Source organism: Penicillium malachiteum (assembly GCF_028827825.1).
Source record: "Penicillium malachiteum strain IBT 17515 chromosome Unknown utg000001l:1.0-8184562.0:1.0-8186909.0, whole genome shotgun sequence".
NCBI lineage: Eukaryota > Fungi > Ascomycota > Eurotiomycetes > Eurotiales > Aspergillaceae > Penicillium > Penicillium malachiteum.
In genome coordinates, this window is record NW_026643094.1 from 4,270,974 (window position 1) to 4,287,326 (window position 16,353).

Here is a 16,353-nt window from a genome sequence, read left to right on the forward strand (position 1 = left end):
CAATCGGATCATTAGTACAATTACATCTAATATACATTGCTCCAGTACCATCAGCGTGGTCTAAACACCCTCAACTTTTTCCCCAGGGGCCAACATCTTAATATACCGATGCATTCCCCTCTCCAAAACCACCACTTCATCTCCAACATTCATCACAAACTCCTGTACAGCTGGAACAAGCTGCATACCCAAACAAGCATTCGTCCGATCCCCATCATCAATTCTCCGATATGCCTTGAGCGTTTTATCCGGCTCAACAGCGTGTCGAAAACCAGTGATGGGATCCACGTTAGGTAATTTACATCGAACAGTTCGACAAGCTGCGTATATCTCCACACCTGCGATAGAAAGTTTTTTCCAATGATCCTCATCGAACGCGACTGGTCCTTGAATGATGATATTCGCTCGGAATCGTACAACACTTAGATTGGGAATCGCGTATGCGCATCTCGCAGCAACATCTCGATGAGATGATAGACTGAGCAAGTGAATAGGATATGCATCTGCGAAGCCAGTTATAGGTTGGAAACCTAGGACTTCTTCGCGGGGTGCATTGCGGAATATGGAGCGTGTATGAGCGGATGAGGCGCGGAAGAGGGATACTGGAGAGGTGGATGGTGAGAAACCGAGGTAAGCGTGTAGAGATGGTGGGAGTGTTGTGCGGTAGTCGTATGCCAGGGGTTTATCTTTCCAGATCTTCACGGGGATAAGAGGGAATTCCGATGAATCCGGTGGGATGAGTGGAATGGAGAAGGATAGTCGAGGATTTAAGAATCCAATTGTAGTTCCGATTTTTGTAATCAAGGATGTGAGGTGTGTGGTTGGTTTGGGTCGTGGGTATGAGATTATCATTATGCCTTCGGATTTTATTTCGGGGAGATTGGGATCGTAGTCGATAGCTGAGGGATCAGGAATCCATATCTCCGAATGAATTAGAGCGAGACGCTGATAGCCTGCATTGCGGAGAGTACGTGTATTCCAGCCTTCCGTGCTATCCTGCGCGAAGACGAACTGGCGGTCGAATTTCAGACCCATTGCGACGATATCGGAGGTTTGGAGCTCGATGCCGCGACATGATTTTAGTGGGTATGTGAAGAGCGCTTTGATGCGCCAGGAGGGTAGACCGTTTTCATCGTGACTGCCTGCAGGGACACCGTCGCTGTACTTGGGATCGAATTCGTCGTGGAGATTGCTTTCACCGGGTGGGAGTCCCAATCGTCGACAGCCTTTGGGACGGAATTCGGGTTGTGTTCGGTGACGCCATAGGATTATTAGAGGGAGGAAGCAGAATGCAAGGACTAGCCAGGATGTGAGGTCCTCGGAAACATCCTGCCACGACATGGAGGTGAGTACAATGTGAGATCGAGGATCGGGATCGAGGGATCGAGAGTATAGAATCGCAATTGCGCGAATGCCGAGGTGGTTTGTGGACCCACTTGATCCACACAACTGACCTCACGTATATCGACGCGACGGAGAAGGTTAAGAGAAGACATATGAAGTCTTTTGCAAGTTTTATCAAAATAATGAATATGTCAATAGGTTCTTGACACCCCAGTTAATCTATAATGAGTGCCACAAACGACCTGTTCGGTCTCGACACCCAAAATACGCGTGAGGTCCATTTGCCCGAATTCAGAAATCATACTAACCATCCAATAGAACCGGTGGTCTCCATCTCAGCTTCACAGTCGCTGAATGCTTCTGAATTCTCCAGAGAACCTGTGTCCACAGGACTGGCGCGTTTGGATCGGGCGTTGGATGGCGCGTCTCAAGATCTTCAACGATCCGGCGGGATCTTGCGTGGACAGGTGACAGAAGTCTTCGGGCCACCGGGAGTAGGGAAGACCGCATTAGCGTGAGCTTTTATCAAAGTGACAATTGCAAAGAAAGCTTCGGAAATGATATTGATTTGATCCCAGATTGAACATTGCATCTAATGCCCTTCGCGAAGGAGGAAAAGTTATCTGGATTGGTACGATCAACCCCGAATATCATGAACGCAATACCAGAATGCATAATACCGATCGATATGTTCATATACTGACTAAATCAGATACAAGCTCACCTATTCCCACTCCACGTCTCCAAGCATTGACTCCAACACTGAATCTGGACAACTTAATCTACTTTCGCACAACAACACTCCCACATCTCCTCGCACTACTATGCACTCCACCAAAAGACTTCCCACCGCCAGAGACATCTCTACTAATAATTGACTCCGTCTCCTCATTATTTCCATCATATTTCCCCAACGCAGCAGAGTTAAAAGAGCGCCAAACACAAGGTAAAATCACCGACAAGGCCCAGCTGCAGTGGCTCCTAAATCGCAAGTGGAATATTTCATCCGAACTAGCAACTCATCTGTCACGACTGGCGAGTCGTGGTATTGCGGTGTTGACGATCAATCAAGCTCATACAAAGATTAAGGGCCAGCCGCGTGCAACACTGCAGCCATTATTAGCCGGTGGTGGATGGGAAAGCAATGTTCAGACGCGGATTGCGATGTATCGCGATCTCCCTGATAAACGATTTATGGAAATTACGAAAAGGGGCGGAAGGATATTTCCTGTACGGATGGGAGAGATGATTATTCCGTTCCGTATTGAGACAGTGAGTACTGAATTGAATTCTTTTTTACTATGTGGTGTCTGTTCTGATCGTATCTAGGATGGTCTTCGTGAAGTCGTTGAGGGAGTGGAGCGAAAGTCTCCAATGCCTCCTCCGCCACGGGCTCAGGCTGAAGCTTTGCATCAGACTCAGCCGACGCCGTGTCGGAAGCGTAAAGCATCTGATGAGATTGCGGATAGCCAGGATGAAGACTCGGATGAGGAGTATGACTGAAATGATGAGTCTCTGCTTGAATCGAAGACCTGAGGCCGAAGCTGGAAATGATGATGGAAAGTTTTTATATCCAACAATGGACCTCATGTTGATCTGCCCAACTCTCTCCCCGACTCAACGAAATTCTTCGTCTCAACAGCACGATCCCCACTCTGCTGAACAATGATCTCTTTCGGTTCCGACTCTGGCTCTGGCTCGTGATCAGGCTCCGTCTGATCAGTATGATTCGTATTCTCCTGGACACGTGGATAAGAGCAAAGAGGAAGGGTATCGGCAATGGCGATGGAGATGGGATGTCTGGAGCCCTGAATAATATCAACGAGTCGACCAAGAACTGCGAACTCAAGTTTGAGCTTGAGCGAGTATATAAAGCCCTTGAGAACGATCTGCACCGCATACTGGTTTGCATATTCCAACCCCAACAATAATAGATCCATAGCCATGATGGCACAATTAATCCCAATGAGCTGGTACATGATAGACCTCGCGTCCGGACGAATTGTCACCTCCGCACCAAGACGAAGTAACTTCACCGTATGAAACACATAAAGTGTTGAAATAAGACTCTCCTGGATCGTAAAACCGGTCAACTGAACCTTTTCCATAACATTATACCCCCAAATCCAAGCCATATCCCCGGTATGCACGATATTAGCACCATAAGTCAATACCGTAGTGGGGACATGCAAACAAAAGAAATTCACAACAATCATAAGAAGGACCCGTGCTAGTGTCTTCTCATCACGGAGTACGAGATGAAGCCTGGAATACAGTACGACCGATTGACCGGTGACCATAGTCCACCAGCCAATAGTCAAGACAGTCACGGATAATACTGAGTCCGCACGAGTAAAGAACTTCATCATAAAGCCAATGGAGTACGGTACAACTCCTATACAACCTGATGCAAGTAAAGACCAGAAGTAGAGACCTCGCCAGCGACGAAAAGTCGCGGGGACAAGCACAACTAACTCAGCGACGTTGTAGCACGATAGTGCGATGAACGTTACTAGGACCATTTGGAGGACGTTTCCTTCTTTGGCGAGGGAGCCGGATATGCCATCTAGCAGATCTTGCGGAACAGACGACATGGTTTAGGTAGTATTTTTTGGATGAGTTCATTCGAGATGCTATAAGACCAGATGGGAGATCAGAGTAAGTAGAAGGCAGATTGGAGCCAACAGACTCTGTAGAGTCAAGTTCACCCTGTCTGATATGTCCACATTTTTCAGGCTGAAAATTGTAGAGCTGAAGGAAGAAGAATAGAGAAGAAGAAAAGATCAGAGAAGAAAAGAAAAGAAGAGGGACTGGATTAAAATCTGTCGTACCATAAGTACCCGATGATACAGATGCAAATGTTCCAGGGCTGGCAATAACCTTGGAATTTCAACAGCCTGTAAACCCCTGGACAGATACAACTTTTTTCATTTCTTTTTTCACACTAGTCTGTGTTATAGAGCTAGATATGATCAGTGCCGGGGGCCAAAAACCCGGGGTAAGGAGATCCAACGCCATTGTTCAATAGTGCCGATTCCCAACAAACTGGGCGGATTGTGACCTGTTCGGGATTACTCTTTTAAGCGAGCGACAGGGATGTCACAGACCAAAATATACCGGTTTCTGATTCAAGTGGTACATTGGAATGTTTGCTCCTTATAATCCAACGAGATTAGCAGCGAAGATGAGAAGTCACTTGAGTACTCCGTATAGCTCTCCCAGAAACCAGAGGATATTTAAGCGTGGAGATACTGAGGAGGATGTGGAATCTACACTGCTCTTTTGCTGCTACGGCATCTAGCCGTGCGGTGTACACGTACTCCTGCGGCTGTGGTTGTCCTCATAATTTCTATTCTGGTCTCTTCCAAACAAATGAAAAATGTGTCATTCGAGTTCTATCATGTCTCTCATAGGTTGGTAAGGTAGTCCTCGATCTGCTCCTTGGTCAACTTTCTGAATCGTGGGCCCTGCGCGCCCTCCACACCCTCGTAACCCAGCAAGTGGTCTGCGGGCGGACCAACAATACCTGTATTATATTAGTTACCTAGGAACAAGAAGATCAAAACCATTTAGGTAGGGGAGAACTCACCAATCTCTATTGTGTCTCCATTCATTTCACCCTCAATGGTCTCCTTGAGTGTCAACAGCGCAATGTGAATGGCATCTTCCAGTTCCAAGCCCTCAGTGTATCGCTTCTCCAGGAAAGTCTTAGCACTTGTCGCATGCTTGCCAATGGCCGTCGCCTTCCATGGATAGTAGCTGCCGCTGGGATCGACCTGGTACAGACTGGGTCCACCCTTATGGATACCACCAGTCTTGCTAGGTGTCTTCTCCTCAGATGAGTCCTTTGTGGCCTCCTCAGACTCGGGCTCAATGCCCTCATCCCAACCAGCAATCAACAGACTGACACCATATGGCCGCACACCACCAGATTGCGTGGCCTCCTGCACCACCCGGGCAACGTCCTGTACCAAGATACGGGTTGGAGGGTACTCATTATAGACACGCTTGTAGCCTGTGTGTGACACTTTACGAGCCTTGTCCACCAGCACACGGTAATCGGGACCCATGCCGGCGTAGACCATACCGATGTCTGGGGTGATCAGAGAGATCTTGGAGAGCGAAGGGGGGTCGATGAGCGGCGATGAGGACTTCTTCTCAGTTGCAAGAACGATGCCATTAGTGGCTATATGATGGAAATAATGTGGATTAGCTTGCTGTAGTTAGGCATCTTGATGGAGAGTAAGCTCCCTCTCACCTTTGATACCGAGGGCAGTGACACCCTGGTTGACGGCATTTAAAGCATATTCTGACAGAACCATTGTTAGTATCCAGGTCTGATTCTCCTGTTTGAAAATTGTTCTTGTTCAATCTTACCAATCTGCACCAGCTTGCCGCTGTGAGTGACGGGTTAGCTTCTGGACCAATGCTGGGTATTGAGATTCATCAACTTACCTGGGCGAGAAAGTGGTGAGGGAAAAGGAATAACGGTCAGCCATGATAGTGTGTAGGACAGAAACAACAATATCACAGAAGATCGAAGAGGGATTAAATGAAAAGGGCAAGAGGAATAACAGGCAGACGGGTGACGTTTGACGCGGGTTGCTTAGGTAGCTGGGACTTGAGCTGTCCAAAGGCGGTGAGTCTGATCGGGTTTAGTCGAGGCTCAACTTTGCCCACACATTTTCTCTTTCTCTCTTTATTCTTCTTCACTCTTCCTTCATTAAAGAGAGTGAGTTTGAGAAAAGAGATTCTACTATCTTCTTTCCCAAGACATGATTTCTTTACAAATATCCAATGGATTCTCCAAGTAATGAGCCAGACTCAGGGGAAGGTTTCTACCAGCAGAGCTATCCTCCACGTGTCTGTCGAATTTGTCTAGAGACTGTCCTGCCAACTTTTCAACCTTCAGAGTTTTTCCAACGACCTCGCGTGGTTTATGAATCAAGTGATCCAGAAACTGGTCGTCTACTCCGTCCCTGCAAATGCAAAGGCTCCTCGCGATATGTACACGAAGGATGCCTGCAAGCCTGGCGACATGCCGACCCCAAATATAGCACGCGGAACTACTGGGAATGTCCAACCTGTGGTTTCAAGTATCGCTTGGGTCGATTGACTTGGGCTCGCTGGATCAGTAGCACTACTACTCAAATTGTTCTTACGCTGGCCATTCTTCTCCTCGCTATCTTTCTACTTGGATTCGTTGCTGACCCTATTATTGACCTCTATCTTGGCCCACTGGACGATATCTACGAGGAACTGGACGAAGAAGCCTCGTGGCTGGAACACTTCATCAAAGGATTTGCCGCGCTGGGCTTGACATCTTTCCTCAAGGCGCTGTTCACTTTGTCACCGGTACACTGGAATTTTCGTGGTGTGAGCAATACCCGCTCCAGTGGACGCAATCGAGCTGCCAATTTGAACTGGCTAGTGATCGTGGCAGGTGTAGCCACTTTTCTCTGGGTATGATGAGCATTGCCAAGATGCCCGCTATGTCAACTAACCTCCCTATCCATATAGACTGTTTACAAAGGTGTTCGTTCCTGGAGCAGACGAACCCTGGAAATGGCAGGCGAAAAGGTCATGGATGTTCCTCTCCCCGAGGGCGAAGATGAAATTGTACCTGAAGAGCCATCCGCCCACTCTAAAACGGAGTAACCCATGGACGTCGTCAGACTTTTTGTTTATCGCTTCCACTCGCACTACTTTAAGTTGCCGTGCTCCTTACCATGACACGTTGATTAGTCACTGTGCGAAGAATTACATTGTCTTCGTTAACTCTTCTGCGATGCTCTGAGAGACAGTGCTAGAGACTTACAGAACGTCTTGTTCTGCTGTCAATAGCCTGTCTTGTTAATCAAGCAGTCGCTAAAGGGGAAGACAAGGCCATTCCTCGATTCTATCAGAAAGCATTCTATCTCACTATGCATTTTGGGATCCACAGGGTTGGCATATACAGCCGTAATAATATTTAGGGTCATCTTTCAAAATCTATATCCTTTCTATCGTTTTTCACTCCATTTTCACTGCATTCTTTGTCTCCAGACGACAGTACGGCTCGGGGTAGTCCATGATGGACTGGTGACCTACTCCCCTATGTATGCCATTACCTACAGGGGGTAACTAAAAGGGAAGGCTAGCTAATCTCCAGGGCTAGTTGGATGGTTTGCGGTTCGCCGAGACTGTCCGCGACAATACGACGACAGCAGGCTGCGACAGCACAACGACAATACGGCGTCATCTTTCGTATCATCGTCGTACTGTCGTCGCCTTAAATATCTCTGCACCCTGACTCCATGTTTCTCTTTCACAACTCACAACCTCTGCACCCACTGTGTTGTTATTGTCCTCACAACGTGTCAGTCCATTCGTCCACCCTCCTCCCGGGATGGATGGACCTCAAACAAACGATTACTCTCTGCTCGAGGCAGTTCAATCCCACCTAACCCTTATATCTGATTCTGGGGGTTCTACATCTGCATCTGAAACTGCGTCTGCATCCGCATCGCCCCTCCGAGCAGGCAACGCCACAGACGAGGATAAGATCCAGGACCAGCTTGCCTTGAATCATGAACTCTCCGAACCCTTTCCAGATTACGAAGACATCTCAGTAGACCGCGGATTCGAGATAGCTTACTTGCGCGCCTTTTATCTCACCATGCGGGACCAGATTCGCACTGGGGTTGTGGACCTTCGTATCGAGTCACCTGCTCAGCTTTCCGAGAAGAAGCGACGAACCCTGAATGCAATCAAAGCGGCCCTTGCTAACCCTCAACTACCTACTCCAACTCGTGAGCGATTCATCGCATTGACCAATATGGTCATTCGCCTCGAGAACGCTCTTTTCTCTGAACCGGAAGCGGAGTTTTTGAACGAAAAGGCTACAAAGGACGCCCAGTACATCGCAAACGGCATGCTCACCTGGATCAACTGGGTAGAGGCTATTACCAAGGACAATTACAACACCTCGGTCCACATTTACCCTGCCTTGAAAGAGGCGTCCTATGCGAATATTCCCGAGAAGCATCGTTATCTGCGCATGTCAATGATAGTAAACTGGTAAGTTGCCCTCCCTACCACGCGAGTATACATGGCTAATGGCAGTACAATAGTAGTCTCAAGAACCCACGACCTATTGAACAAGACCTTCTGGCCTTGTTCATGGTTCTATTTGACGAATGGGTTTACAAGGAGTTCCTACTCGTTCGCAGCGCCCAGGTTCACCACGAGAGAAATGCGAATGCTTCCCGCATCCAACTTGCTCGAAGCCTCCATGCTATCTGGACTGGTCTTTCCGGCGCCAATGAGAACTACGCCAATTACAAGCGCATGCTGATCACTATGCGCGACAGATTCTTCATCCCGTCGCTGGTCAGACTTCCCCACCACATTTCGTGCCCTCTGCCCGTGTGTATTGAGCGTTACCTTGGATTTGACTGAAAGGTAAAATGAGGGCAGAGCGGCAGAAAGGGGGGAATTGAAACGCAGGGAAATGAGCGACGGGGTGAAGGCATGCCGGTACGAAGAATGAAAGATGGGCCTATTGTCCAAAGTCCCTGCTATATTTCGTACCAAGGGTGAAAAGAAAAAAAAAAGCAAAAAAAAAAAGATTCAAATTGTTCGAATTTTGAATTCCTCATAACGTAGACATAATAATACTAATAGATACTATACATCTCAAGCATTGCTATCCTTATAAGCACCCAACTTGAAAAGCTTCTTAGCATTCTCCCTGCCAATCTTCAACCGATCAATATCCGACAACTCAGCTGAATCAAACCAATCACAAGCGTCCTCGAAATTCTCAAACGGATAATCAATAGAGAAAAGAATCCGGTCAGCCCCAACCTCAGTCATACAAAAGTGCAGTGTAGGCGTCGAGAAATGACCAGAAGTAGTAATCCACAGATTCTGCGCAAAGTACTCCCGAATAGTCTTCTTGCAGGTCTCCTGCAGACCTAGCAACTTCTTCCGATCCTCAAACCAGTGGTTAATTCTCCACATATCGAAGGGAATATGTTCACCCAGGTGACCGAGAATAATCTGCAACTTAGGATGTCTATCAAAGACACCATTTGTGACCATTCCGAGTGCATGGAGACTAACACCCTGGGCAAAGGAAAGAGGAGGTCCAACAAGCCATTTCCGATCCGCCCAGAGCTTCTCGTAGATTGTGCCGGTGGGGTTACGCGGGTGCAGGTATAGAGGGACATCGAGTTCGGTACAGGTTTCCCAGAAGATATCCCATTTCTCGTTATCGTAGAAGATCATATCGTCACCATCGGCTCCGGCACGTTGGGTATCGTTTACCAAAGCACCGAGGAACCCGTACTTTGTTACACAGCGGCGGAGTTCTTGAGCTGCTTCATTGGGATCGTGCATGGAGAGAGTTCTGGATGAATTAGCAACGAATCAAATACATGAAGTATGTGCGTGTGTATGCGAAAAGGGAGAACTCACGCAAAAGCAGCAAATCGATCCGGGTGAGCCTGCACCCGCTCAGCGATATAGTCATTAATCTCCACAGCAAGTGCCTGCGCATCCTTAGGATCCCAAATATCCTGTACACCTGGTGCGGTGTAGGAGAGAATCTGGAGTCCGACGCCGTGCTTTTCGGCGAAGTTCAATCGAATGGAATCCACATCTGTGATCTCTGCAACGTGCTTGTCGACATCAGTGGCGAAGAGACCGGCCCACCATCTTGTCTTTTCTTGGAAGCGGGGAAGCGCGAAGGCCTCTTCGAGGGCGATTTTTCCAAGCATTTTATTTGAGTATGGAGCTTATTTTAGGTGGTACTCAAGTTTTATTGTAAACCTCCGAGTTTAAAGTTGAGGAGAGCTTTAAGGTCTGAGTGAGGGGAGATGTCTACATCACTTTTGGGGTCACGGTGTTTTATACTTGACTCCGCAGTTGCTTGCCCCGCACCTTCGGAACTTGAACTACGAAGCACCATGACTGAGTTTCATCTCACAAGGTACTAGTCATTATTTCTGCTGTAGCTACTTGTACATCGGATGCTCATTATGTCGGCTCCTTATCCGACGGCGGTCCGCTGCAGCGGCTCGAAACCTGGAGCTCTGGCGGGATCGACACTTCCCCACACCTGATCATTGCAGGTTTGCGGAGCCGATTACTATCCGACGGTATACATTTACTATGTCGAGGGAGAAGTGAGTGCAGTAGGGTAAATTGAATGAGGCTTACACTATTAAGGTTGACTTATCCGATCTTCCGAGACTGATATTAATCTGGAGTCTATAGTAGTACAGTTATTCAGTTCAGTCAAGATTCGGCCTCTGTACTACGCGGGAGAAACCTCATCCAATGCACCCACTTGCATGCATATCCGAGTCAACATATGTGCTTGCCGAATCTATTCGACGGTCATACGAGGCAACAGAATATTACACAAAATCGATTCTATTCCTTTATGAGCTCTGTTGTGGAACTATTTAGCGGGGTTCAAGTTCAGTCTAAGACGTTTCCTCCATCCAAGTGCATACTTACTACTACATATGACCTAAGTAGAGCGTGAGATACGTCTAAAGAGAAGTTACTCAGTACAAAGTAGTTCCAACTGGAACTGAAAATTGGATCTCTTCTCAAAATTATCCCATGCTTCAAAGCTAGTAATTATACTATGATATTAGATGAAATTACTGCATCATGAGGGGATGGTTATGCTTAGATGAATCCGTCTTAACAGTTGAAAAGTTGTTATATGAACATCTAACCTTGAAATATGATTTCGATGTTCGATTTCAACTTGAAGTTGTATTTCCGAGTCGTCTCTTCCAAAGGTACTAGTAGATTGCCTGTACTACTAGTAGCAGCATTTCCAAGGTTTTTTGAGGACCTCGGGAAGTCAACTGGGGGATTTAAGGCCTAAAATTGTGATAACTCAGCCTTGAAATACTAGGTATGCCCTATTAAACATCATGACAGAGATCTACGGGGTGGAATAGGATCGTTAGATCTCAATAGAGATAATCCATGGCCTACGAGGGATTTACGAGAGGGTTTGAAACCAATATGTAAAAAATAAAATGAAATTAATTGTATAAAGATGATAGGCAAGCTGGCCGGTAGCTATAACTTGAGATCGAATCGATCGGAAATAGTCCTGCACTTGAAGATCATTAGCAACGATCAAAAATAGTGTTGAATTGAAAACACAGTAAGAGACTCGATCAGATAGTAGTTGTTAACCGTAATTTTTATCCTCAATGGAATTCAGAACAGGTCTGTGTGGATTTGTACTTCATCATAAGAGTGGAAAGGAAGATGCGATGATACTCACGTTTTGACTGCCTGCGACCCAATTGAGATTTTCAATTGGGTCGCGTATAGCAGCATCAAGACAAACGATATCTCTTCGCGCGCTTTCCCATGGAATACTTGCCAATATATGCTAGCGTTACATGGGAAAGCAGACGAAGCGTCGGATATGCTTGCTCAATGCTGCTGGAAACTGGTGTAGAAGGCCATGATAGAATTGACCAAGGTCAATTGAAGATCAATGACTAAAGGACAAGCTGATCCATGTCAGATTGTTTAGAAAAAAGAAAAAATCATGAAGAAGCGAAGAGCAAAGAAAAATTAAATAGTGGATGGTGGATCCCTCGTTCAAGTTTGCACTGTTTGCACTCGCAAACAAAAAAAAGTGTCAAGCTTCATTATCTTCGGTAGCTTTTCTAAAGTGCTTTTTTTCATTAAAAAAATTGAAAATTTTCAGTAAGAGACTTACCGTTTTCATCCTGTGAAAAAACTCCATTACTAAACCCCCCCAGACCATGGCCGATGTCGAGATCCCTAGACCAGAGGAGCAACAAAGTGTGTGCATAGCAGGAATCATCCCACTACTAGAAAATAAAAACTGCAAATTACAGAGATCATTGGCTGACACTTCCTTTAACAAGTAGCTCCTCGAACTCCTTACCAAGGTGTCCGAACCAATGGTCGTTCATTCAACTCTGCCAATTGGCGTATGAAGGGCGAAGAAAGTCCTCAGCCTGTGTCTCCCTCCCCACGAACCAATACCTCTCGCTCCGCGTTTAGTCGTCCTGGATCACATGTGCCCCAAGCAATCTCCGAGGGTCGTCGTCTGTATGTAGGCAACATGCCGTACACGGCCAAGTTGGAAGATGTGCAGGCCATCTTCACAGCCGCCCAATTCCCTATGTATGGACATCTTTATCATCCTTTGCTGGCGATTCAGCCTTGCTGAGTGTAAACCTTGATAGCGAGCGCATTGATATTGCCATTGACCCATTTACCGGCCGGAATCCCTCCTACTGCTTCGTCGACTTGAACACAAAAGAGGATGCGGAGCGAGCCATGATCGATTTGGATGGGAAGGATTTGCTGGGTCGTCCTGTTAAGATTAAGCCCGGTGTGGCTAAGTCATCAGCAGAGCGTGCTAGTGAGCAGCAGCAACAGCAGCAGCGATCACCCTTTGGATTGGATCGTTGGCGTCGTCCCGAGGGTGAGAGCCCTATCAAGTTCAACATTAACCCCACCAACTCCATCAACTCCGATGCCAGTCAGCGAGTGTATGTGGGTGGATTACCTCGTGTGGCCGAGCCTGAAGTTGTGGAAGCCCATATCAAGGCTTTCTTCCAAGGATACAAAGTGTAAGTCCCTCCCATTTGGATATCATGGTCATTTTGAACTCCCCGCTGATATGCCCCGCAGTGAGAAAGTTAGCAAGCTGTTCACCCCGCACCCCGCTAAGCGATTCGATCCTGGAGAGCACTATTATCTGTTTGTGGATTTGAGCAGCGTGGAAGAGGCTCAACGGGCCATGGACACTCTCAATGGAAAGCAAGGACCTTGGGGTGGGCCGATCCGTGTGTCTCGGGCGCGGGGTACTACTACTAAGCCTGAAGAACGCCCTAGTTCCTCCGAGGCTGAAGTATAGAACTTGATGATCGTGACGATCATGATGGTATGACTAAAAAAAAAGGAGTTTTGCATAGAGGATATATAGATAGAAAAGCATTGAATTCAATATTAGCATCAAATATAGAAAGATTTCCAAGTTGAAGTTGAAGATCCAGAACATTTTCATTGATCAGATGACGTTAGTTCCTCGATAGTGGAGCCCCAACCCATTCCGATTCCAGACTCACCGCATGATCATCTTGCTTTTTCTCTTCTCTATAATCCGTTTCTTTTTCGTTTTGGATTTTATCTTGCCTCTGAAAACTATATTTGAAGAACTGCCTTTTCCAAATCCCTTGGATATTGTTTATACTATTTTGCTGCATGCTTGAAGTCGTGTCCTACTTCTCTCCCTCCGGCCTCGGGTCGGAATATTGTCCCTATTCCTTCCGATCATCAAATTCGCAATCATGTCTTCAGGAAGTACTATTCGGAGTCAGTCGCAACACAAAGTGTTCCTAGCTAGCGTGAGTTCTAATTTTCTGGCCCCCTGTTTTTGCCCTACTTCCCCGGATTTTTGAACATCCTTGTCCCCCTATGTTTGAACTAGCCCGAAGGCTATGTTCGGATCAGCATGTAAAAAAGAAGAAAACCTAGATATGCTAGAATCTTTCATGTCATGGCCTCTCTATAAGGGTTACTGCTGTTCGATCTTGTATTTTCTATATGGGACATTTGAAGGGGCATTGCCGAGATGCTTGTCCTCCACACGCTTATGTCGTCAACGTTTGTCAACGTTTACCTTTGTCGTCGTCAAGTACTACCAGGCCGCGATGACTCGATGCTGTCAACGAACCATCGCCATGGCGATAGATTTCCCAGATCGCATTTCTTAGCTTTGAAATCGCATATTGCAGATCACATGATTCTGTCTGGAGATCGCATCGTTCTGATCAAATCGTTGGCCTTGGAGATCGCATCGTTTAGATTGCATCGTTTAGCCCTCGAGATCAATACAGTATTTTTGATAATACTGTTAATCACATCATTGATCATACTGGCAATCGTATCTTTGATCTCGTGGCCTAAGATCGCATCGTTGATCACAGTATCAATCGCATCGTTGATTTCGTGGCCTAAGATCGCATCGTTGATCACAGTCAATCGCATCGCATCGTTGATCTCGCGGCCTGAGATCGCATCGTTGATCACATTCAATATTGTTGATCTCACGGCCTACGTGTCACTCTGCTGTGACTATTTAGTCTTCTTCTGTTTTGAATTTCTTCTTCTTCCTCTTTTCCTCCTTCACGTTTCTCCTGGCCTGCACTTGTGCATGCTTGCCCTTTCTATCCTTTGTCCAACCCCATTCTTCTCATTGCTTTCTCTCCAATCTGCTTTGTCCACCATGCCGTTGCCAAAGCCCTGCATTTACTTACCTGTCAATGAACAGTCCGACACCTCCAAGATATGTGTCGTCATGGTTGGCCTCCCGGCCCGTGGCAAAAGCCTCATCGCCGGCAAAGGTAAGTTGACTCACCGATACACGTGTTTAACACGTACTAACATTGCCACAGCTATGCGTTACCTAGGCTGGGTTGGTATTCCAGCTCGTGTTTTCAACGTTGGTAACTACCGGCGTAACAACACACCCCAGCCTCAGGCTACTTTCTTCGACCCTCACAATGAGGAGGGCGAGCGCATGCGCCGAGCTGCTGCCCAGGCCGCCATGTCTGACATGCTCCAGTGGTTCAAGAAGGACAAGGGTGTCGTGTCTATCCTTGACGCCACCAATTCAACCAAGGAGCGTCGCAAGTGGATCGCCCAGGAGTGTGCCGCTGCAGGCATCGAGACTCTGTTTGTTGAGTCTATCTGCGATGATGAGGACCTCATCATGAACAACATCCTCGAGGTCAAGACCACCTCTCCCGACTACAAGGGCCAGGACCCTGAGTTGGCCGTTTCCGACTTCCGCAAGCGCATCGGCAACTACCAGAAGGTCTATGAGACCATCGGTGAGGATGAGAAGAGCTACCCATATGTCAAGCTGATCAACGTGGGCTCTACCGTTATCATCAACCAAATCAAGGATTACCTGTCCAGCCGTCTGGTGTACTACATCCAGAACCTGCACATCAAGCCCCGCTCCATTTGGCTCTCTCGTGTACGTTTTCCCCCTTCAACTGAGGTGAAAAATTCCCACATGGTGAATAAAAACTGATAAAAGTCCTATAGCACGGTGAATCCCAGTACAACCTGACTGGTCGCATTGGTGGTGACTCCAGCATCTCTGAGCGAGGTGAAGCCTACGCTAGCGCTCTTCCCGAGCTGATGCGCAAGTCCGGAATCCCCGAGAACACCAAGATCGTCATCTGGACCTCGACTCTGCGCCGCACCATTCAAACCGCCCGCCACCTGAAGACCGAGACCGGTTTCGAGAAGCTCGAGTGGAAGGCTCTCGACGAGTTGGACTCTGGCGTTTGCGACGGCCTGACTTACCAGGAGATCTCTGAGAAGTACCCCGAGGACTTCAAGGCCCGCGACGACGACAAGTACAACTACCGTTACCGTGGAGGTGAATCCTACCGCGATGTCGTTATTCGCCTGGAGCCTATCATCATGGAACTCGAGCGTAGCGAGAACGTCATCATCGTTACCCACCAGGCTGTTCTGCGCTGCATTTACGCTTACTTCATGAACATTCCCCAGGAGAATTCGCCCTGGATGGAGGTGCCTCTTCACACCCTCATCAAGCTTACTCCTGGCGCCTATGGAACCGACGAGAAGCGCTTCAAGGCCGACATCCCGGCTGTCTCGACTTGGCGTGGTAAGGGTACTTCGGCTACCCACCAGGAGTTTCCCGCTGGGGGACACTAGGTCCCACGCAACTGAGATGGCGGTGGAGCCCTTTGGACTTCACTGTTGAGGTGCATGACCGGCGTTTGTGGCGGTTTTTATGGGTTTCTTTTTGTCACTTTAAGTGACTGTTCTTTCCTTTTTTTCAGATACCAAAAATATTGTTATTGTTTGTTCGTTTTAATTAAAAAATCCAAAAAAACTCAGAATATTCTTATCCAATTTTCTTCCATTAATGCTGCCATATCTAGATTTCGAGTCCTTAGAACA

General features: G+C 47.3%; 10 protein-coding genes across 10 annotated transcripts; 5 read left to right on the forward strand and 5 right to left on the reverse strand.

Annotated features, from left to right (window-relative positions):
* Positions 1–60: 60 nt before the first annotated feature.
* Positions 61–1,341, reverse strand: N7483_001624 (MOSC domain protein; the record flags this gene model as incomplete). The annotated part of the gene is made up of 1 exon (XM_057085061.1): positions 61–1,341. The coding sequence occupies one exon, from the start codon at positions 1,339–1,341 to the stop codon at positions 61–63; it is 1,281 nt and encodes a 426-aa protein (XP_056951210.1).
* Positions 1,342–1,568: 227 nt separating this feature from the next.
* Positions 1,569–2,847, forward strand: N7483_001625 (uncharacterized protein; the record flags this gene model as incomplete). Its single annotated transcript, XM_057085062.1, has 5 exons — positions 1,569–1,614; positions 1,663–1,858; positions 1,923–1,975; positions 2,057–2,616; positions 2,674–2,847. The coding sequence occupies 5 exons, from the start codon at positions 1,569–1,571 to the stop codon at positions 2,845–2,847; spliced, it is 1,029 nt and encodes a 342-aa protein (XP_056951211.1).
* Positions 2,848–2,930: 83 nt separating this feature from the next.
* On the reverse strand, positions 2,931–3,938 carry N7483_001626 (uncharacterized protein; the record flags this gene model as incomplete). The annotated part of the gene is made up of 1 exon (XM_057085063.1): positions 2,931–3,938. One exon carries the CDS (start codon positions 3,936–3,938, stop codon positions 2,931–2,933), a length of 1,008 nt encoding a protein of 335 aa, XP_056951212.1.
* An 813-nt stretch (positions 3,939–4,751) lies between these two features.
* Positions 4,752–5,843, reverse strand: pre8 (proteasome core particle subunit alpha 2; the record flags this gene model as incomplete). Its single annotated transcript, XM_057085064.1, has 5 exons — positions 4,752–4,870; positions 4,934–5,530; positions 5,603–5,653; positions 5,722–5,741; positions 5,800–5,843. 5 exons carry the CDS (start codon positions 5,841–5,843, stop codon positions 4,752–4,754), a joined length of 831 nt encoding a protein of 276 aa, XP_056951213.1.
* A 298-nt stretch (positions 5,844–6,141) lies between these two features.
* On the forward strand, positions 6,142–7,002 carry N7483_001628 (E3 ubiquitin-protein ligase MARCH; the record flags this gene model as incomplete). The annotated part of the gene is made up of 2 exons (XM_057085065.1): positions 6,142–6,807; positions 6,865–7,002. 2 exons carry the CDS (start codon positions 6,142–6,144, stop codon positions 7,000–7,002), a joined length of 804 nt encoding a protein of 267 aa, XP_056951214.1.
* A 730-nt stretch (positions 7,003–7,732) lies between these two features.
* N7483_001629 (uncharacterized protein) lies at positions 7,733–8,784 on the forward strand (the record flags this gene model as incomplete). The annotated part of the gene is made up of 2 exons (XM_057085066.1): positions 7,733–8,403; positions 8,457–8,784. The coding sequence occupies 2 exons, from the start codon at positions 7,733–7,735 to the stop codon at positions 8,782–8,784; spliced, it is 999 nt and encodes a 332-aa protein (XP_056951215.1).
* Positions 8,785–9,021: 237 nt separating this feature from the next.
* N7483_001630 (amidohydrolase family protein) lies at positions 9,022–10,106 on the reverse strand (the record flags this gene model as incomplete). Its single annotated transcript, XM_057085067.1, has 2 exons — positions 9,022–9,736; positions 9,805–10,106. The coding sequence occupies 2 exons, from the start codon at positions 10,104–10,106 to the stop codon at positions 9,022–9,024; spliced, it is 1,017 nt and encodes a 338-aa protein (XP_056951216.1).
* Positions 10,107–12,137: 2,031 nt separating this feature from the next.
* On the forward strand, positions 12,138–13,264 carry N7483_001631 (RNA-binding protein; the record flags this gene model as incomplete). Its single annotated transcript, XM_057085068.1, has 4 exons — positions 12,138–12,177; positions 12,264–12,525; positions 12,588–12,977; positions 13,039–13,264. 4 exons carry the CDS (start codon positions 12,138–12,140, stop codon positions 13,262–13,264), a joined length of 918 nt encoding a protein of 305 aa, XP_056951217.1.
* An 881-nt stretch (positions 13,265–14,145) lies between these two features.
* N7483_001632 (uncharacterized protein) lies at positions 14,146–14,397 on the reverse strand (the record flags this gene model as incomplete). Its single annotated transcript, XM_057085069.1, has 1 exon — positions 14,146–14,397. One exon carries the CDS (start codon positions 14,395–14,397, stop codon positions 14,146–14,148), a length of 252 nt encoding a protein of 83 aa, XP_056951218.1.
* Positions 14,398–14,635: 238 nt separating this feature from the next.
* Positions 14,636–16,104, forward strand: N7483_001633 (bifunctional nucleoside/nucleotide kinase/histidine phosphatase family protein; the record flags this gene model as incomplete). Its single annotated transcript, XM_057085070.1, has 3 exons — positions 14,636–14,753; positions 14,805–15,391; positions 15,463–16,104. The coding sequence occupies 3 exons, from the start codon at positions 14,636–14,638 to the stop codon at positions 16,102–16,104; spliced, it is 1,347 nt and encodes a 448-aa protein (XP_056951219.1).
* Positions 16,105–16,353: the final 249 nt, after the last annotated feature.